The 22,502-nt window shown below is 34.3% G+C and overlaps 1 protein-coding gene across 12 annotated transcripts in view; it reads left to right on the forward strand.

Moving 5' to 3' along the window:
- CDK6 (cyclin dependent kinase 6) overlaps positions 1 to 22,502 on the forward strand; it is a 116,586-nt gene that overhangs the window by 38,491 nt on the left and 55,593 nt on the right. For all 12 annotated transcript variants that reach the window (XR_015734055.1, XR_004588547.3, XR_004588546.3 and 9 more), the window contains 2 exons: positions 924 to 1,059; positions 9,832 to 9,999. Coding sequence is in view for 5 of the 12 variants with exons in the window: in XM_087892775.1 (XP_087748901.1) it covers positions 924 to 1,059; positions 9,832 to 9,999 (304 nt within the window). In the remaining 7 variants the exon portion in view is untranslated. The remainder of the gene's footprint in view (positions 1 to 923; positions 1,060 to 9,831; positions 10,000 to 22,502) is intronic.

Below are 22,502 nucleotides of genomic sequence, written 5' to 3' on the forward strand. Positions count from 1 at the left end.
TCATCTTTATATTGGTCATCACCAGTGTGTTTCTAAGGGATGTTTAAGACATTGGAGAATTAAAACACACACATGAAATTGCAATAATCTGCTTTATTCCTTTATATCATCTGTAATGACAGATCTACTTTCACAGTTTTTATGGAGGTCATAGTTTCTAGGGTCAGATAATTTGTAATTCAGACTTTATATGAACAGATGATCTAATGATTTAGGACTAATTTAAATGAGCAGTTTGGTTCATCTAAATCATAGATCAGAGGTGCTCAATTTTGGCAACTTTAAAACTTGTGCACTTCAGCTCCCAGAAATCCCCAGGCAACATGGCTGGCTGAGTTATTCTGCAAGTTGAAGTCCATGGGCTTAAAGTTACCAAGGTTAGACACTCCTGTCATAGATTATTTTTTCTTTTCTATGATTCTTCCCCTTCCCCCTTTAACAGAGTACTATATCCAAAAGCTTGTATTTTAACTAAAAGTATAATAGTCCAGTTACTCTAATATTCAGACAAGTCAATATAATTTCTCTTTGCTATAAATTCTTGTTTAAAAATATATACCTTGGTATGTTGGTACTGAACTGCTTTGAAATTCATCAAATTAGGTACTCAACATATTTTGACATGAAAATTCTGTCCTAGTATTCATTGTTTGTTTGATACTCAACTCAGAAGCTAGAACAATTCATTGTTGGCTGCCTTTATTCCTTGTGTGGAAAAATGTACAATAAAAATACAATACAATAAAAATTCAGTTATGATCTAGAGAAGTTTGGCTATATGGATCCCTTGTTATATGTTCTGTTTTGTATTGAATTCAATACAGTTTCTTTTTCTTTATAAGTTTCATTTTTAGTAAAAAGATATATTGTTCTACTAATGATTTCTACCCATTTTACTTAGCATTTTTGTTTTTCATCATTAGGTTATTTGATGTATGCACAGTATCCCGAACTGAACGAGAGACGAAATTAACACTGGTGTTTGAACATGTTGATCAAGACTTGACCACTTACTTGAATAAAGTTCCAGAGCCTGGTGTTCCTAGTGAAACTATAAAGGTATAAAAAGGGGAGGGGGGAAGAAGAATTTGTACAATTTGTACATTTTTATTAAATGTATAAAATTGTTGAAACATACGTTTAATAAAAAACATTTTTGAGGAAATATGTATCAAGTTAAATGTATCTATAGTTTCATAGATTGTCTAAGAAGAAATTTAATCAAACTACAATTCATGTTGTTGACAGGTTGGGATTTCTCACCAAGCACGGTTGGTAGTGCATAGATTTTATCCATCAGTTATGAAAGACAAGGAACCAGAGGAGAAGATTGCCATAACATTTGTGCTTACGCTTAAAAAACAGTTCTTTTTATAATTGAAAGGCCAGAGTGTTTATTATTAGCTGTTAAAAGGAAGGAACTACAGCTCAATGGTAAAGATCATGTTTTGCATGAAGATTCCAGGTTTTGAAGGCATTTCCTTCTATAGCTTAAAACGCTTGCTGCTACTTGTAGTAAAATGAAAATGCTGAGTCAGATGAAGCAGTGGAGACAGTAAAAGTAACTGCCACATGATTTTGATATGATGATCTATAATTTTGTTATCTCTTACTTGATATATTTTTTCCTACATTAGTTATACTTCTAGGTAAGGATGATAAAATCACAACTGTCTGCAAAATATTCTGGACTTGTCAAGTAACAGAGTCCCCTGGGATTGTATTGATAAATGTTAGAGACAAAGTTATGATTTTTATTTTTATTTTTGTGGCATGACTTTTCCCAACTTATCCTGATTCAAAAAGGAAATGGTGATTTGGAGCACACATTGATGTACACATCATGTTTGTCAGCAACTTCTTAAAGGAAGCTTTGTCTTTTTCGTCCAGACCATTGCTTCTTTGAGTAGTTGGCTGCAGGCATGATGTGCACATCAGTATGTGCTCCAAATAATCTTTTCCCTTTTGAATCCAGATGTTATAGAGCCCTAATAAGCCCTTGTATATTAAGAGTGTATTTAAAGGCAAGAATATTTAGCAGCTCTATGGCTTAGATGTTATCTTAGAGACTTGTTATAATTTTATGTTATTTAACCTAGTTTCCATGCTGTACATTGTTTTAGTAGATGTTCAAGAATCATATTGCACATGCATGTGAAATTGTGAAATGTGGTGTTCCCAAGGACATATGTATGTATATATTTGGGTATTCAGATATCCATGCAAATTGTTCCAGAAATCTTTGAAAATATGTTAAAAAAAGTGGAAGTTCTTTTCTAAGCATCTACATAGTGATTAATCCTATGACTGACTCCTGAGGATGACCTCAATGGGGGGAAAATCCAAACAAATTCTCTTAGGTTTGTTTCTTCCCAAATTTATGAAAAATGTGTATTTTTCCCTTTTTTTTCTTGCTATGTTCTATAATCACCATGTTATTCCAGTTTCTGGTTCTTTAAGTTTCAAATCTGTTCAGATAGAACTTCCTTCATTTTGAGAATGATTTTATCTTCTAAGGGAAGCCCAGACAAAGGCACACATTATTAGAGTTAAAATATAGCTGACTGCAAACAAAAAATAATGCATGGAAACATAAATGAAATACAGAGCTGTACTGTTTGGGTGATTAATCCTTTAGACATTTCGGCGATTAAAATATTTTCACTTCAATAAAGTGGGCCTAATATTGCAGAACCTAAAAGATCATGCAGTTAAGGAAAAAAAGGCACCCAGTTAAAATTCTTCTAAACTGGCATTTCTTCAGAATGGAAAAATTCTGTCCACTTCTCTCTCTTTCTTTGGGGAGTGGGTGTATTTTTGGTTTTTCCTTTACTTTTTACCCTATCAGTATGTATGCAGAATAAGATCTGAGGGAAAAAAAATCTCATATTATTTTTAATATGGTAAAGCATTCAAAGATTTACTTAACTGCACATGCATACTAAAGACATACAATAATTTCAGCAGAGAAATATCACTCTATTATTTTTAGATATTTATCAGCTTTGAAATTTTTTGGTGTCATATGTTAAACCATATTTTAGTGTTATGTAATCAGATTTTCTGCTTGTCTGTCATTGGTCATGTGAAAGTGTTCATAATATTTCCTTCTGTTTTCAAATAACTTCTGTTTCTTGTTTAAGCAAGCCAACTGCATAACCCACAGTTTTACGTTGGCTTGTTTTCAACAAATAGTGGTGAACATTAACCAGAATTTGATGGTTAAAGTTGTTGGTAAGCAAAATCATCTAAAGTGCTTACAGCTGCATCAGAGAAGAAAAAACAAAGAACAAAAGTTAAAAACAAAATTTTTTTATCATGATGCCTGGACTCAACTAACATATCAAGTACATTTTGTTTTCAAGGGTTTTTGATTGTTGCTGTGACTACAGATAGCTAGGAAACAGTCTTGTACTTGACTTCAGAAATAATATGTCTTGACTGTATAGGAACTTTTGCAAGTCCATAGAAGACTCTAATGTAGAAGAATATAATTGTGGAAGAACAATAGTTAGCATGTTTGAAATACAGGTGTCAAAACTGAAGGCATAGGTCACTTTAAGCTCTAAGTATGAAAAAAGCAACTTTCTGTAGAAGATTGAGGATTGAATAATGGTCAGATACAGAACTAGGTTGCAGAAACAGAACAACATTGTAGAAACAACAATTATAGTAATTAGTAATGATTTGAAAGTACGATTTGATTTTTCAAAAATGACTTATAGCTAGTCCTCCCACTCATGACTATCACAGCATCCTCACAGTCATATGATCATAATCCAAGCAATTGGTCATATTTATAATAATTTCAGTGTCCTGGGATTATGTGATTGCCATTTACAACTTTCCCAGCTGGCTGCCAACAAGCAAAATCAGTGGGAAAACTGGCAGGGAAGGTTGAAAATTGTGGTCTTGCATCTTATTTAACAACCACAGTGATTGTCTTAACAAAAATGGCAAAAAAGAGTGTAAAATTGGGTGCAATCATGTGATGCCACACTTAACATTTTTTTTTAATTTGATTTATATGCCGCCCTTCTCCGGAGACTCAGGGTGGCTTACAATGCGTTAAACAATAGCCTTCATACTTTTGTATATTCATACAAAGTCAGCTTATTGCCCCCACAAACTGGGTCCTCGTTTAACCTACCTTAGAAAGGATGGAAGGCTGAGTCAACCTTGAGCCTGGTAAGATTCGAACCTGCAGTAATTGCAGGCAGCTGTGTTAATAACAGGGTGCTTTAGACCACTGTACTACCAAGGCCCTTTGCACCATTTAATAATGGAGTTTCCGATATCAACTATGGTTGTAAATTAATGGGAAGTGCTTCAGACCATGGTCTATCACTGGTCTATCCAGCTTAGTATTATTGCTACAGCTGTCGGTGGAAAATCAGAGAATGACCCTGGATCTCACACTGTGTGCTCTACCATTGAATTATGTCCCTTTCTGGATGATTAAGCATTAGCAGTTATGCTGACCAAATTGTTAATCTGCCAGTGAAAGTAGAACAGAATATTTACAAGTCAAACAAAATGCTTATAATCTAAGTACGTATCTTCTGTGTCATGATAATATCCATATAACACTAAGCCCGCTATCAGCGATACTGGACTAATACAGCAGAGCATTTCCATACTGTAAACTATAATGAGATCATGATTTGGTAGATATGATTTAATTAAACAAAGCATATAGTCCACTATTTGGTTGAAATGGAATCTCATTTACACTATGTTTCTTCCCCCCCCCCAAATATCTCCCCAAAATAAACATGACTGTGGCCCACATTTTCTACTTATTTGTCCTTCAAATTCTTTTTAAGTACTTTTAATTACATTTTTCTGCACTCTTTCTTGCATCTAAAGCATCCTTGGTGTTCTCTGAGCTTAGTTGTTTTCTTGCAGATGTTTCATTACCCAAACAAGGTAACATCATTTTTGCTACTATCCTCTGGACACTAACACTGATGATGTTAACTAGTTTGGGTAAACATCTGCAAGAAAACAACCAAGCTCAGAGAGCACCAAGCACTTATTTCAATCCTGAGCCACAAATATTCTCTTTTATTGGTTTCTTTTATCTCTTTGACTCTTGACAGGTCTACCTGATTTTTATTCAATTCTCAATCTCCACACAACATTGTTATTCTCATATTTAGGGCTTTTAACTAATTTATACCTTTCAGCAGCTGGACTTCAAGCATTCTAATCATGATTGTTCTCTCTCAATTATAATTCTTACAGATTCCTAGATTAGAGGCTTCTATATGCTATAGGTGCAAAGGTTTTATACTTGTATATAAAATAGGTTATCTTGAAGTTAGCTTTAATAAATATCTCTGTTGGATAAGTGGAACAAGAATGTAAGAGAGAGAGGAGGATGAATTCTGATTGTACTACTCCCAAATCTGTATCCTACAGTTTAACCAAACCAGTTCTAAAAGAATGCATAGGATGTTATACATATGAAAAGACTCTAATGAAAGGGTATACAGATGTCTTTCATGCATTTAAATTGAAAAAACTAATTTTGAAGCTAAAAGGCAAACAACATTGTGCTAGGAGCCAGATGCTTCATATTACCGAAGTATTTCATGCACAGGTCTGTCACTCAATGAGAAACAACACAGACTGAAACAGAGGAGATCTTGAAAAAAATGACTTGTGGGAAATCAATCCATCCCTAAATATGTGTTTTATTATCTTTGGGTGTTCTTTTCTCAGTTACCACCATCATGAATCCAGTTCCCAGCATCCATGAAAAAGGCTCCCCCTCAAAACACATATCAAGATGCAGAGCACTGTGACTACAGACAAGTTGGGCGAGAGGAATGGAAGCAGATGCAAATATTGTTCTGCAGCCAGTAGTCTTGTTTCCATTAAAGGAGCTCGTATTGATGCCTGAACTCATGCTTCTTACAGATGCAAGATTTCCATAAAGCCAGAGTTGGGCACATGGCTATGGAATAAGCAGAAACTGAGTTATAATTCCCCACTAGTTTCCATTCAGTGCTAAACTGAAGAGAGTATCATATAAGAATTGTAAATTAAAAAAATAAAAGATCAAAAGGCAATTGCGAGCCAGCCTAGGATTAGTTCATATGTGACTAGATAAAATGGTTACTCTTGTGCTACTTTGTAGTTTATCTACTGATAAAAGCCCTTGTCATATAGTACATGTTTTCCATATATGAAGTTAACCAGGGAAGATTTTATTCAGCTTTTTGCATTTTCTAGACATTTTTCCCAATGGTCCTCCAAACCTCTATGTCATTCTTATCTCTCTCTTAAATGTTTGATTACAGCTAATCCATATTGATTCATATTACATATTTAATTTGCCTTTGCGTATATAATAAGTAATACTCCCTCTCAGTATGTTTTGATATTTTTATGCTTGTAAGAGATGACTAGAATCCTTGAGGAAATATTTATATATTAAACATTATTGAGCTAGCTGGATCAACACTTAGTTAAAGACATTTTCCTCATTTAAAAATTAATACAAATTTTTAAATATAATGTTCCATAAGTGTCTACTGAATACTGCCTGAATTTTGAAATGTTGACAGATCAATCCTTGTCCATCTTTTATTTTTTTCAGGACTGTATTTTCTAAAATGTAATTGTGTCCAAGCACATGTCCACTCCCCCCATCCTTTCTTTAAAAAAAATGTTATCATAACTTTTCTCTTTGAAAACACCTTGAAATTATACCTGTTTCCTACTTATCTATATGTAGCAGTCATTTGTAGAGATAGTTTAGGTTCGCTCTTCCTCAAGGAACAGAAAATTGCTTCAAAAGAAGAAGAAGAATGCAAAACCAGATTGATGAATCTTACTTGGCAAATTGAACCCTATAACACAGAATGAAAATAGGACTTCTTACAGAAAAATCTATAGAACAGTCTTCAACCAGAGAGTCATAATTGGATTAATTTTCCAGCTGTATATGGTATAACATGTCAGGGATGTATTTAAAAAGCAAAGAAGTCTAGGAAGTGGTTTAGCTTGGGGTTCAAGATATTAATGGATGAAAGGAATACCTTGAGCCTTTCAAATACCTATTTTGCCCTTTAAAATTCCCCAACACTATTCTCACCCAAGAAAGGCTTTAGGGGCAGCAGAAAGAAACTGCATGTGGCCTGTTCTTTTCACTCCTGCCTTAAGTCTTAGGCTTTTTTGTTGTTGTTGTTCATTTTTGCTGTTGCAAATGTGCTGACGATAACCTTAATGTAGTTAGTGAAGTCATACTGCATTGTGAATTGCAAAATCAAAAACAGTTCTCTAGTATAGATAACAAAGACCTACCCTTGAGTGATTGATGAGAACATTATATGAGTGCAATGGGCTGGAAAGTCATCATCTTGTCTTTTCCTTAGCCACAGGAAAGACATACTAGAGAGACCTCTTTTCTTCAGGCTATGCATAAGAAGGGTTTACATGGCATGGAAATGTGTTACACCAAGCAGAAGCTCATGAGTTTGCAGGGCACACAGTAAATCTGTTTAGTATCTGAGGCACAAAAGAGAACAGCACTCTTTTGATAGTGATGCCTGGCCCCTTTCATTTGCTTTTCTAAATATACCATTTGCTTCCAATTCATTGAGTGGCATTTTGCAACAGTGCATACTTTTCATGTGGTAGACTCTCTGATTGGTGGGTGGTGGTTTTTATTCTTAATTGGCATGAGTAAATGAAAGGTTACTTAGGCTCTGATGTAGTAGAGGTACTTCAGTCTGTTTAAAGCTGTTTGCCAAACTACAGCATCTGTTTTAACCTTCCATATTTCCCACTGAGTAATTTGTAGAGGGTTAATACCCTAACCTCTCACCAATTGCAACTATTCCTTGATTTGCTAGTATGTTTTTCATGTTTTAATAACCACGACTGGCTACTGTTAGTCAATGCAAACAAGGAAAACAGAATTCTGGTCTTGTAATTAGATATAGCTATATAGATAAACAAGACTAAGTGTGCGTCCACCACTCTTTGAGAAGGATGGAAGGAGAGTCCTTTTCATTTCTTTCACTGTGATGTCTCTTTTTTTATATTTTCCAAGAAAAAGATCCATGAGAGGGAAAGGGCTTGGTGTTTGTTTCCTAGCTTAATTTATTACCTATTGGTATTAAACAGAGAAAAAGAACAGGCACTTATCCATTTATTAGAAGACATTGGAAGAATATTAGGGCAGAAAAATCCTCACAAAGTATATGTGGATAAAAGGTAACTCCTTGTACTCTGTGAAGGGATGTTTGTCTTGGGCTAAGGAGCTAGGCATAATTTCAAAGTGCAGAGGCTATGCTGCCAGTCAGTATTAGAGTGTCCTATTTAGGCACCCTTGAGACCAAAGTGTTATATTCAATTTCTTTGCAATTTTATTTTCTTAATTCAAAGGTTCTGGTCAATTTTTTGTTTGACTTGTCTTAAGAAATTGAGATTTTTAAGGGTGACAGTTTTTGTTTACCTTGTTACAATTTTATCAGACTGATCTGCTAAGAACTTGTTCCTTTCTGAGATTCAAGTCACCCTTAATCTAGGGGGGTGATGCAAATTCTCTATTTGAGCAAAATTGAGTCCCTCAGCCTGAAGCTGCTTGCAAAAGCATGTTCCCCTTTGGAGCATTATCTCAGCTTCCTAATCACTGACCAGCTGTCTTGTTAGTGAATAGAACTGTGGGCCTCATGCCATGTTTCATGTGAGGTCTTGGCTGGGTGGCCAAGCAGGCAGCCTGCAGCCACCATCAAAGCAATTTGAGAGATATTGGCACAGCATTGCCTCCATTAATATCTGTTGTCACATGCTGTCATGCAACTTAAACCAGAGAGGAAATGACCACTGGAGACAGAGGAAGTGTGCTGGTAGCGTTTAGTGTCTTTAGACATTGTCTTTGAGGTTAAACAAGTAGATGCATTTATGTGATGTCCATAAACAGCTGTTAGGAAGCAAAACCTGATTTTTGGCCCTATCGCCATGTGTTTCTCTTCCAATAGGAAAAATGCTTTCAGCACATGCCATTTCTTAAATGTTAACAATAATTAACAAAACAATTCGACAAATGCATTTTCAGATATAAACTTAACTTCATTTAGTAAACATTATAGCTTGGGGAGATTATCAAGGAATGGATCCTCTTGAGCTGTAACATTAAATCAGCCAATGTTATTTTATGTTAATAAATTACCAATATACAATAGAATGAGATACAATTCCATGTTTCATTCATATAATTTTGCATTTTCTCCATTAATCTTCAGTTAAGGTTCTTCTAATATTTAGAAGACACACCAGCTTCATACATAATGCTAAGTTATTTGTAAAATAACATATATAAGTAAAATAACATATATAAGTAATCGGTAATTTTCTAACCAAATTATGAAAAAAATTTGATGGGTAATCTGGCAACATTAACTAGAAGATACTAGAATATATTATCAATATATTGTAATGCATAAATTTCATATTTATTTTCAACATAGAACGAAAATAATGCAAAATGTCTTTTATCTTGCCAAATGATTAGTAAATGTAATTTAATAAAAGCAACAGAAGAAATAACTATTAAGCATTACATGACCATTATTAAAGAATTTTTCACCAAACCATGAAATAAAATGAAATATGGAAATTGGGCCTGAACATTAATTTATCTTCACACAGGTATATGGATTTGTTAATGGTTAATAGTTCTTTTTCTATGTGAGCCCTTTGAAAAATTAATGTATGGGTGGATATAATATGCCAGTTAATTCCATTGCTTTGAAATAGGCTCACTTTATGATAGGTGGTATCCAAAATCTAACATTTTTGCTTCTTTTCTCCTAGGATATGATGTTTCAGCTGCTGCGAGGCCTTGATTTTCTACATTCACACAGAGTGGTCCACCGTGATTTAAAGCCCCAAAATATTCTAGTTACCAGCAGTGGACAAATAAAATTAGCTGACTTTGGTCTTGCACGAATCTACAGTTTTCAGATGGCTCTTACTTCTGTGGTAAGTTTCAATATATTTTGCTTATTTTAAAATCTAATTCCAAGATTAGGTTTTGTATAGATGCAATTTCATCAGTATGAAAAAATATCTGAGAAAACTGATAAATCAGGATTCCTATCTGTCAGTCTTTCAACATAGTCCAACAAAGTCCAGACAAGAAATCAATACTGTGTGAAACAATATGACCTTTATTGTAAGTTATAGTAACAAAATCTTGCAAATCTGAAAGCATTTCCTTCTTCCCTACCTTTACGTTCCACAGAACTAGGGAAGATTTTTTCACATACATTCTATATTGCCATTCCTTCTGTGGGCTGAAATATAACTTATCTGACCATTGTCCTGGCTGTGGCTTCTCCTTCTGTTCTCAAGGATATTCTCACAGACCATGACACTATCCCAATGCTCTCTAACTATGTTGGGCTTCCTTGATTTCCAGACATGGATAACATGGAGCAAAACTGGGAATTAGTGTCCACTGCATTAGTGATACCTAATGATGGAAACTTGATCCAAATATTAAAAATCGTAATTTGTTCGAAGCAGTTCTATACCTGGGAGGGGAAGAATTACATTTGCCAGTTATTGGGAGTTACAGCAATAGGGGTATCTTACTAAAACCAGCAACATTATATTTCTCCCCTCCCCCAGTCTCACAGGAAACACAGGTAGAATCATTTTGACAAACCAATGCTCTGTGCAAAAGTGGATTATTTTTTTTTGCATATTATCCATTTTCATATTCCCTTTTTTAAAAAAAAGTTTTTCAGTTTTATTTCTTATACACATAATATAAAATGTATGTTTTCTTATACATAATTAATCATACATATACATGTTTTCCTTAAAGAAAGCATTAAAATAAGGCATTTTAATTACATTCGGAGTTGCTCTTCTACCCTTTCTTCCCTCATTTCGCAACAAACCTTCTTCTTCTCCTCCTCTTTCCCTTTCCTCCCTCCTCTCCTCTCCTACTTTCTCCTTCCTCCTCTCCTACCTCATCCTACTTCCCCTTCTTTTCCCCCTTCTCACCTTCTCTCCTACTCCTGTCCCCTACCCTTCCTTCCTCTCCTTTTCCCTTTCTTCCATTCCTCTCCCTCCCTCTCCTCTTTCTACCCTCTACTCCTCTCTCCTGTCTATCTTCTTTGCTGTGGAATAGTCTCCTTATTTGGTATCCGAGCAACTCCTATATTCTAATAGTATATACTTTCTTTCAATTTATTTTCAGATTTATTCTATCTATCAAGATTATCATCATAATTGTACATTTATTCTTATTATCTTCTTTTTTTTCCTCCCTCCCACCCCCCTTTTTCATTTACTCTGGTGTCATCTGGGTTTCTATTTCTTTTTTATCCACTCCTTCATTTAACTTTCTATTTAAATTATTTATCTATCCTCTTATCTTCATATTATCTTATCTTCATATTTCTTTTCTAACCATATGTAAAATCTTCCTCATGTCTTGAAATACAGATTCCCCTTTATCTCTTATTTTATTCATTTCCACACAGTCTAAAATCTTTTTTATTACTTCACCTTCTGATGGTATTTTTTCTTCCAATTTTGTGCAAATACAATTCTTGCTGCTGTTGTTATATATATAGTTAAATACACATCTTTTTCATATTCCCTGATGGAAGCATCTACATGCACCATTGGTAGTTAATATATTTAGCTATGTGTATAGTAATTATTGAGGGGATATTAAATTTTTGGATGAATTCATATAATTTTTTTCTCTTTTGGTTTGTCATACATAGGAGCCCAGTTATAGTTTATGAATTTGATTTATGTGTATCAATCTGACTCATGTAGCTTGTTCAGAAAACATTATTTAAAGAAGAAGTCATGGCTTGAACCCCTAAAGGGATAACATTTAGAAAGAGATCTGCAACTATTTTAAAGCATGTAGCAGTTAAAAAAAAAAACATTAGCACAGAAAATACAGACATAAAATACATGAGTTTATGTATTTATCTGAAGAAAGAAAAATGGAAAAAGAAAAATAGAATGATAAGAAATGGTCTCACAGTAATCTTTAGGTGAGCATACTAATAAGAAATGCATTTTTAAAAGTATAAATGCACTTCAGTGTACTTTCCCAATTGGTGGGCAACTCTCCTCTTGGCATACTTATTGCTGAAGAGTTGTATACCATCAGTTAGATAGTATATATGAAGAATTAGAGAGCTGAGGCAGAATAGTAGTTGGAATAAGTGGTGGAATAGGAACAGGGGACCTAGGTTCTAATCCTCCCTTAGACAAGAAGAAGTTCAAAAACATGAAAATTAGAACATAGTTACATTAATACAAACTATGTATTAAAAGTAAATAAAAATAATTTGTAACAGGGTTCAGAGATAATTGATATGGAATAAAGATTGTTGAAAGACATGAAAGCTTCCAGATGAGGTCTTGCATATTGGTTGTAAATAATGAAAGCATTCCTAATTATAGTTAGGCTTCTTCAGAATCAGATCCAGGAACTGTGTAACATATCACTTGCTGAAATTATCCCAAAATATACTGCAACATTCTGCTACATTAATTTTGCATTTTGGTTCTAAATTGATAAACATTTATAAATATTGCAGAGATTTGGGTCAGTGTAAAGTCTCCTGATTCTGATATTCAGATCTATACCTTGTAACCCATAGAACTGGACAACTAATAATATATCAGATAAATTTATCTACTAAAATTACATATCCTACATACGAACTTTTAAAGTTATGGTTTCTCCATAACCCTTTCCAAATATTTCCTGAAAATTTTAAAAATAGAGATTATCAGTGCTTCCCAAAATAAGTTATTTAATGCTAACTTTAAGAATGAAGACATTCTCCTCCAAAATGTCTATGGAGATGCTCAGTCATCCAGATCATAGTTGTTCCAAAGGTGCTTTTTCAAAGGGCAACTGGATTTTCTTCATTTTCCCTTAAGGGCATTTCACTTCTCATCCAAGAAGCTTCTTCAGTTCTGACTTCTGAAGAAGTTTCTTGGATGAGAAGCAAAATGTCTTCAAGGAAAAACAAAAAAAGTTCACTTGCCTTTTGAAAAAGTACCTTTGGGTTCTCCTCCAAAAATTAACTTAGTCTCATCTCAATTTGAAATAATTGCTTTAACATGGAAGAAGAAATAAAACATTGTGAGTTTCTCAAGATAAATTGTTGTACAAGAATGCATACACAATGATGGTATAAAAAGACTCTTGGGAGGCCTTTTGCTATGACTAAATGAAATGTGAACTCCATGTTATTCCTCGTGGAAAACAGAAATGCAGTTAGAGAAGCTCTAAGAATTATTTACTGATGTATCAGCCAGTTCCCAAGATAATATTCATCCTTATTCTGTTTTAAGAAAAGCATTCCTCTAAGGGAATAAAATGAAAAATTAATATAATCTGATGTAAAAACACTGGCCTAACCCTACTGGGAAGCTTCAAACAAATAATTTCAAGTCATTTAATTTCTAATATTTATTTCCCCAGTAATAAAACATTATTTAGGTAGATAGGCCACTTAGGCATATGGCTGTCATTTGCATTCCCCTGCCCAATAGAATCAGTGCTCAAAATACATAGAGAGATGTTTATGGAAGTAGTAATAGTTATAAAGCACTTCAATAGCAATAGCAAAGTCTTCAATAGCAAAGAAAAAAGACAGAAACATGCCTCATCTCTAAAGGTTTATCGAGATTCTCAGTCATCCAGATCATGGTTGTCTCAAATGTGCTGTTTCAAGAGGCAACTGGACTCCCTGGTTTTTCTTTGAAGACGTTTCACTTCTCATCCAAGTAGCTTCTTCAGCTCAAGAGTTGAAGACCTGAAGAAGTTTTCTGGATGAGAAGCGAAACGTCTTCAAAGAAAAATCAGAAAGTCCAGTTGCCTCTATAAAAAGCACCTTTGGGACTCATCTCTAAAGCCAGAAACAAAAATATTTTGAAGACTTTTTTCTCTTTACATGAACCTGCCCAACTCATTAGACATGTTTTTTTGAGTTGCTCTATTCCTATATTTAAAATGGCCCCAATAGGGTCATTATATTTGATTGCACCCAGCTTTATACATTTGTTCCTTTAGAAGTTACATATTTTGTCATTTAGATGGTTATCAGTTAGATAGCATATGTGAACAATGAGAGCCAGGACAGTGTAGAGGTTGGACTAGATGCTGGAATAGGAACAAGGAGACCTTTTAAACAGACAGTTAAAATCATTTGTAACTGCATGATACAAGGTATCCATATTTTAAATGTTGTCTAGCAAAATAGGAATGTCTTATCCATTTGCACAAACTCTGAAAAAGAGTGAATTCCATATATCTGGCATCACCGCCTAGAAGACTTTGTCTTAACTAGCTATACCTGGACAAAGAAGATGATAGTTGTAATAGTTGGGGTGATCTCCTTAAGAGAAACTGATCTTCAAATAGCTGGCCTTAAATCATTTATGGTTTTATGGATAATCAACTATTTCTTTATTTCTGATTAATATTTAATCAAAAACTGAGGTAGTTTATGCAATACTAAAGTTACATGCTTCGTGAATCAGATTCTTGTAAACATCCTCATTGCCACATTTTGTAATGCTGACCCTGATATTTGTGAACATGATTTTAAAAGTAGCTTGGAGCAAAGGTCTTGCAGAAGACCTGGGGATTTTAAAAAAGTATTTTCATCTGGCATATGGTTTTGTGCTTCATTCAGGGACATTTTTTGTTTCTTTGCTGGTTTCTTTGTTAAACTTGTATGCCACCAAATCTAGGTAAAGACTAGGCTTTGACTATCAGTACTTGGCATCATTCATTTAATAATTCAAAGTTACAATGACTTTGAAAAAAGTGCTCTACTTGCATTTATATCCAATGCATCACCCCTGGGGTCTCATGATTGCAATTTGAGTGCTTGGCAGTTGTGGGGTCCTTGATTGTTTTCTTGCAGATATTTCATTACCCAACTGGGAATCATCAGTGTGTAACATTAATATAAGTATTCATGAAAATGAATACATCTGCCCCAAAATACTAACCATTTTCAAGAGGCACACAAGGCTGGCTAATTTCTTTGGGGATATGGGAGACGCAGGAAAATTAGATGGGAATGCTGCTTGTATATTGCTGTACTTAAAGTGTTTTCGTTTACGGTACTTTTGAACCTTCCTAATTTTTTGTAAGTTTTCTGTTGACTGAGATCAGTGAAGTTCTCGTGGTAGCAATTCCAGAAATTATCTGGAAAAATCAATGCCAAACTTCCTGAAATTTTGACAAATGAAATGGCCTAAGAAGTAATTATGTAAGTCACACTTTCAGTAACTGTATGGCAGTTTGTGAATTATGAATATAACACAAGGACATGATAAATATATTTTCACACTGGATTAGAAATATGATTAGAAAAATATTACATGTTATGTTAATCAATGAACAATATACTAGGTGAGTGGAAAATTTTTAAATTCACATAATAGAATAGAATTCTTTATTGGCCAAGTGTGATTGGACACTCAAGGAATTTGTCTTGGTGCATACGCTCTTAGTGTACATAAAAGAAAAGATACATTCGTCAAGAATCACAAGATACAACACTCAGTGATAGTCATAGGGAACAGATAAGCAATCAAACCTTAACTGAACTAAGGCAGATGTATTGCTACTCTTTGATTCATTATGAGTGACATTATGTTTTCAGTAAGAAGACATTGGATCCCTATCTTCAACTCGCCACTTAGCTTGCAAATTATCCTCAACTAGATCTCAATACCCCAGAATAGTAGGGCTAATCAATATGAGATCCATTTTTTAAAAAAAGACTCAGGATATTCAAAAAATTATAGGACTGTTCTGGACAAATGTGTTCTGGACAAATTAGTAGAAGCGGTAATCAAAGAAAACTTAGCTAGGCACATAAAGAAACACACCTTTCTGAAGAAAAATAAACATGGATTTTGAAAGGGAAATCCTGTTTTAGCAACCTTCTTTTTTTTTTTTTAAAGAATGCTAGCAGGCATGTAGCTAGAAATGACCTCTCAACATGGTCTGTTTGGATTTTCAAACAGCCTTTGACAGAATTCTTCAGCAAAAATTCTTGCATAAACCTAACACTTACAAGATAATTGTACCTGCCCTCATACAGATTGCCAAATCGTAAGCAAAGAGCATGAATTTATAGACAACATTTTTAGTGAAGATGAGGAAGTAGTGGAGACCCTCAAGGATATATGGAAGAAAATATATTCAACTATTGTGAATTCTTGGTGTTCTCTCAGCTTGGTTGTTCACTTACAAACATTTCATTATCCAACTAGATAATATCATGAATGTATTTTGTTATTACATCCTTGAATAGGTATTCTCCTTGAGTAGGTATCCAGATTTCTAGGGATGCATTAACTTGGGTAGGGAAAAAGAGAAATAGGTAAGTAAATAAAGAAGTGTTCATGGCAAGGAGGTTAGTAACATTTTTAATATAATTTAATTTTGCCTTAGGAGAAGAAAAGTAACCAGGTAGGAAAGCAGTACTGTTTCATAAAGTCCAACAGTCTGTTTTCACAATGGCCAAATCACTGCACAAGGAAGCCCAGAAATCGCCCAGCAGAGAGTCTTCAGAGTGACTACATTGCCATCAAAGCTCATAGCTATTCAGTTCATTTTTGAAAGCTGAGTTATTGTTTGCTTTACAATGCCACTTCAAAAGAAATTAATGCGTCTAATTGATATGAGCTCAATATGCAATGCAGTGGCAAAAATACTGGTTTAATAAAAATATATTGCTATAAAATATGTTCAGATTGTTTATGGTAGAGATAATTTAAAGATTGCCTCCTCCTATGGCTGACTTTTTATCCTTGCTTTGGCCTTGCTATGGGCTTCTATCATATAGCATATTTATGTAGACATATTTATTTGGATAAGAATTGGAAAAAAATAAGTGGGAAAAAATAAGTGAATAACTTTTCTTATATTGGTTTACCCATTTACATTAAAACTTTCAAATGCAAAGCACCTTAAACATTGAAAAGGCAGTATAATTAAAATATATCTAACAGAGCATTAGTAGGCAATCTTATATTGCTGAATGGCATACATGCTGCAGTGTGTAAATATGCAGTTTATTTGCATTTTAGTGTTTTCTTTTATTGAAGATACACCATTTGTTGTGTAGGCATTCCATTGCATTCACTAAGGAATACACAATTTCTAAAACTTCATGCAGCAGAGGCATGGATACTTTCAGCTATTTGTGACAATACATGTTTTCTCTACCTTATGCCACTGAAGCAGCAGAAATTTTAAAAGAGTAAAGGCCTCCCTATCGTATCAGTTCTTGTGGGAAAATATGCTTCAGTGACTTACTGGCGCTGCCTGTGGAATGTGGCATTTCAAAGTACCTTTTTACAGTGGGAAAGAATTTGGTCAAGAATAAACAGTCTGACCTTGTTAAATGGACCAAAGTCCGTACATATCCCAGTTCCAGAAAGCTAGTTTTTACTAGACTGTGAAAGAAAGCTCAGTTTTCAATTACTGCTATTTGAATTTGGGATAAGGAGCAGAAACTTTACAGAATCCTTGCATGCATTATAATTTTAAATTTTCTCTTTGAGACAATATGGCATATTAGTATTATATTTAGAACAAGATAATTTTGTCTAAAAATACCTCTATACAGTGCTAATAATAATTAATGTTTAATGTTAACGTAAGTGTTAATGAAAATGAATAATCTCATCCCACGATAATAGCCATTCTCAAGAATCACACCAACTTGGTTAATTTGTTTGGGGACTTTGGAGACCCCAAAAGAGAATTAGATAGGAGAAAGAATAGACCAAGTAATCTCTGTGAACACTAATTAATTTATCCCCGTCTTTCCCCCTCTCCCCATTCTTACTCAGTTTGGAGTGAGGGGAGGTTGCTAAATAGTGATCATAAATAGTTTTCTGTACCCCAGTGTATTCCAAATTTCTGCCTTCTATAATTTGATGTGATCCTGAAATGTTGGGATTTCTTTACAATTTACCAATCTGCAGCCAGCATTGCAGATGTTGTAGTAGGCACTCGGGAAAGTATAGTCCTAACATTTCTGAACAGCAGCAACTGGAAGGAGACTATAATAATTTATTTAAAAATTGTAATTGTTTAAATAATTTTTGATAATGTATTTTTTATAACTTATTTTATAATTTAAAATGTATTTAAATACAGTATAATAGCAATAGCATTAGACATATATATTGCTTCATAGTGCTTTACAGCACTCTCTAAGCGATTTACAATGTTGGCATATTGCCCCCAACAATCTCAATCTTCAATTTACTGATCTTGGAAGGATGGAAGGCTGAGTCAACTTTGAGCCTGTCAGGATTGAGCACCAGCCTCTGGGGCAGAGTTAGCCTTCAATACTGCATTTTAACCACTGCGCCATGACACCTATAATGAGCTAATACATCTAATAAGGAATTTTCCCCATGTATACTAATCACAGTACACATTTAAAATACATTTTAGGTCGCACTAACCGTTGCCAAATAATAAAAGTATTACATGTGTATTTTGAAGGCCCAATTGCATTCCGATATGGAACCCCAAAACATCCCAAGACCACTGAGTATAAGATACTATCCAGAAGCTTGCAGAAATCAGCTGTATTAAATAATTATCCTGAAGGAAATTCCATAAGCTAAGCAATTGGAATGTGAAACATAAGAAAGGTATATTGAGCAGTTTGATAAGTAATTATATATAAAATCCATTTTACATATATTAAAAAATTAGTTAATATCCAACAGAAAAACTGGGCATTGAAATAAAATGGTGAAAGAGAAAAGGTTTAAATAAAGATTTATAAGAATGTAAAGAAGAATTAAAAGATACCTATTATTAATGTATGAACTCCTTCCTAATTTTATAAACAGAGTAAACATCTTTTTTGAGTCTTGTGAATTATCTTTATTTTGTAAACTGCTGCTAACTGGAAATTCTGAGTACCACTTATCTGAAGAGCACCAGATTAAGAGGGCTGTTTTACAAAACAACAGTACATCTCTTGTTGATAAGCTAATTAAAAATATAAAAAGCAAAGTTTTGTGTGCTGAATAGTTTATAGCAGGTTATATAATAATACAAACTTGATAACAATATAGAAGACAAGAAATCTATTGATATGCTTATACTTGATTTCTTTAGTTTCTTCTAAATTAGGTCAGGAATGGTGGAAAACAAAAACAATGGTTTGTGAAGAGGGTGCTTAGACTAAATCCAAGGAACAGACTCTTCCTTCCCAGTTAATTAGTAGTTTGCTTACAATGCAATAGCTTTATACTATGTTCCAGTGTCTGTTGTTGAACTAGAATATTTCAGGTGTATTATTTTCTTGATTAAATTAACTATTATGTAAATATTAGTTTACATTTAAAGTTAAAATTAGTTTACTATTATCAGGCCTGTCCCAGCTTGGGCATTTAGGAAAGAAAGATCTCTACTCCATTTGTAGCAAAAGGTTTGGTTTTACTAAAGCCAGGTGGTTACAGTGTAAGCAAAGCCAGATATGAATATTCCCATGTAAACCCAGTGCTTTCCCCTTCTCCCTCTCCCGACCCTCTTGGTCCTTTCGTAAATGTCCAATAGTATTCAGACTAGGTGTTTTAGTAACAGTCCTAAAATTTGATACCTTTTTGGTGAGGGTTTGCATTCCGTTCTCATGCTTGTGTCCTTGGATCTGCCAGCCTATGTTCTGGACTGGCATCTCCGGCTCCTGTCATCCTGGTATCCCCCCTCTCTATCTCCCCTTACTCCTCCCTGCCATCGAAGCAAACCAGGACTGAAGCAATGTGATGGCAGATCTGATAGTAAAATTCTTTTTCTAATCAGGGAAAGAACTGATGGATTCGCATATAATTATTTAATGATACCATCTTTGGTGCTGGATGAAGTTTTATGATCCAAGATAGCACTGGTGCAGAATCTGGGGGTGCTCCTAGCCTCATGACTTTTATTTAAGAGAGCAGGTGGCCATCATTACTAAGAAGGACTTTACATAGCTTTGTGCTGTGCATGAGTTGCACTCATTCCTGGAATAAGGGACTCTGTACAGTCAGTCTTGGCTTAGTCACCTCGTGTTTGGATTGCTGTAATGCACTGAACATGGGGCTACCCTTGAAGAGTATCGGGAAGTTTCAGTTGGTGAAAATTCAGCAGCATAATTATGTGTGCTTCTATAATATATTATACCTCTGTTCCATGAGATGCATTGGCTGGCAGTCTGTTTCCAGATCCAGTTCAGGATGCTGGTTTCTACCTTTAAGCCCTTCATGGCATGGAACCAAGTTATTTTTAGAGATAATCTCTTCTAAGTCACATCTGCCCATTCCATCCTGTCTGACAAGAGAGACATGCTACAAGTCCCGTTTGTCAGGGAACTACATTGGGCCTTCTCTTCCATGGCGCATGCTTTATGGAATATTCTTCTTCCCTGCCCCGAAATGAGGTGATTTCCATCCCTACTTACTTTCCAGAAATCCCTCAGAACCTGGCCAATTCATCTGACTTAGAGATCTCAAAGGACCGATGAAATCTTTGAGGTGGCTCCCTTGTTGATTTAATCTTAGTATTTTATGCCTTTTTAAATTATTTTTTTAAATTTAAAAATTAGTCTGCTTTTGACATGTTTATTGTTTTTATAGATTTGCTCTACGCCATCCAGAGTCACGTTTTGTGACATGGGCAGCCATATAAATTTGATAAATAATAAGTAATAAATAAAAGAATAATCAATAACTAAATAAACAATGGCAATTAATTAATTAAATCACTAGAATGTGCATTCAGATACTCTCATTGTGAGCTCTGGCAATATAAAAAATTTATTTGAATCAAGCTTGACTCCTGTTTTTTTATTTAATTTTATTTTCTTTCCTAAATTAGTTTTTCAGCCATGTATTTTCCTGGTTTTTGTTCATTCCTTCCATTGCTTAGTTTTTCTGAGATCTGGCAAGATTGACTTGTCACTTTGTTATTATAGTGTCTTCTAAATGTTTTAGGCTAAAATATCTGTTCTTCTCAGGCCAGCGTAACTATAATATTGAGTTGATAAGAAATAATTCAATATTTTGTAGAATGTTGGTGCAACATTTCAGTGTTTGTACATAATATTCCAGTACCACTTTGCAGGGCAAAATTCATTTCTCTTTTGTCTGTTAAGAGTTCACCATCTTGAAAGAAAAGGAAAATTAAAATTCTTGTTAAAACAAAATTGAGTAATAACTGGCATGAGTATTGTTGAGGCATTGTCTTAGCTTAGATATGGGAGATGGGATTTTAAAAAATTATTAATATTCTAAATGTTCATAAAGTTCCCAATTTTTTTAGATCTCTAATGCTTGTTGTTCTGCATAGTTGAAATTCTTTCCAGTGAATATGTGAAATATAATAGCTCAGATTAACAATTAATGACACAGATGATGTACTTTGTTCTAAAAGGTGGGTGTCCAACAAGGAAACTTTCCATTTTAATGAAACATTTTTAAACCCAGTTACAAAACATTCTTAATAGTTAGAAACAAGTGGGAACTTGTGGGGGAGAAAAAAATGGTATGTGTATTTTGTCCATACCTTTTGCTGTTGCATCCCACCCTTTTTCTGCAGTGTGTATGTGTACATGACAAGGGGAGGAATGAAAAGTCTTTCTTTAGATTAATTATTCTAATAATAGAAATTATTCTAATAATACAAATTTGTTCATTTTTTATTTAGAAATTTATATCCACCCAATCTCATAATACCCCTGGGCAGCTTATTAAAAATAACACGATGTAATAGATATGGATTGTAATAAAAAGGAATTTGTTTCAACTCTTGTTTCTGATGTTTTTAAAAGACGTTGAGTTTTTATAGGTTGACACTTAGAATTATCTTCAAAATATGAATTGTTCTATTGTGATTCACTGTTCCCTGTATTCTAAAACAATGTGCTACATGCTCAGGTGGAGCTTTAACGTTTATTAGACAACCCGTGGCCCATTGTGTCAAGTTTAGGAGAGGTTTTCTTACCTAACAAAACTGAATGATCATGGGTGGGCAAAAAAATAGTGACACAGGAGGGGCTTCCAACTTCTGTCCAACTTCTCCATTGAGTTTTCTGTTAGGAAGCTGTCAGGGAGCATCAAAAACCTCCCTTTGGTCTTTCCTCCCTCCCTTCCATACTGTTCCTCCCCCTCCCTCTCTCATCTTCTAGAAATTTTTTTTAGATTTTTTCTAAAATTCTGCCTTTATTATTTTTATAAATAACTCAAGGTATGAGCTAATAATTTCTCTGTCCTATTTTTCCCACAACAATAACCCAGTGATATGATTTGGACTGAGAGAGAATGACTGGCCCAAAGCCTCCTAGCCAGTTTACTAGATTAAAGTAGGACTAGAACTCATAGTCTCCAGATTTGTAACTATTAAACCATTTAACCAGTAAACCAAACTGACTCTTTTTGGCTCTCTCTACTGCTGAAGTAGA

The sequence above is a fragment of the Pantherophis guttatus genome, chromosome 4 (assembly GCF_059756535.1).
Source record: "Pantherophis guttatus breed Tessera chromosome 4, ASM5975653v1, whole genome shotgun sequence".
Classification (NCBI taxonomy): Eukaryota; Metazoa; Chordata; class Lepidosauria; order Squamata; family Colubridae; genus Pantherophis; species Pantherophis guttatus.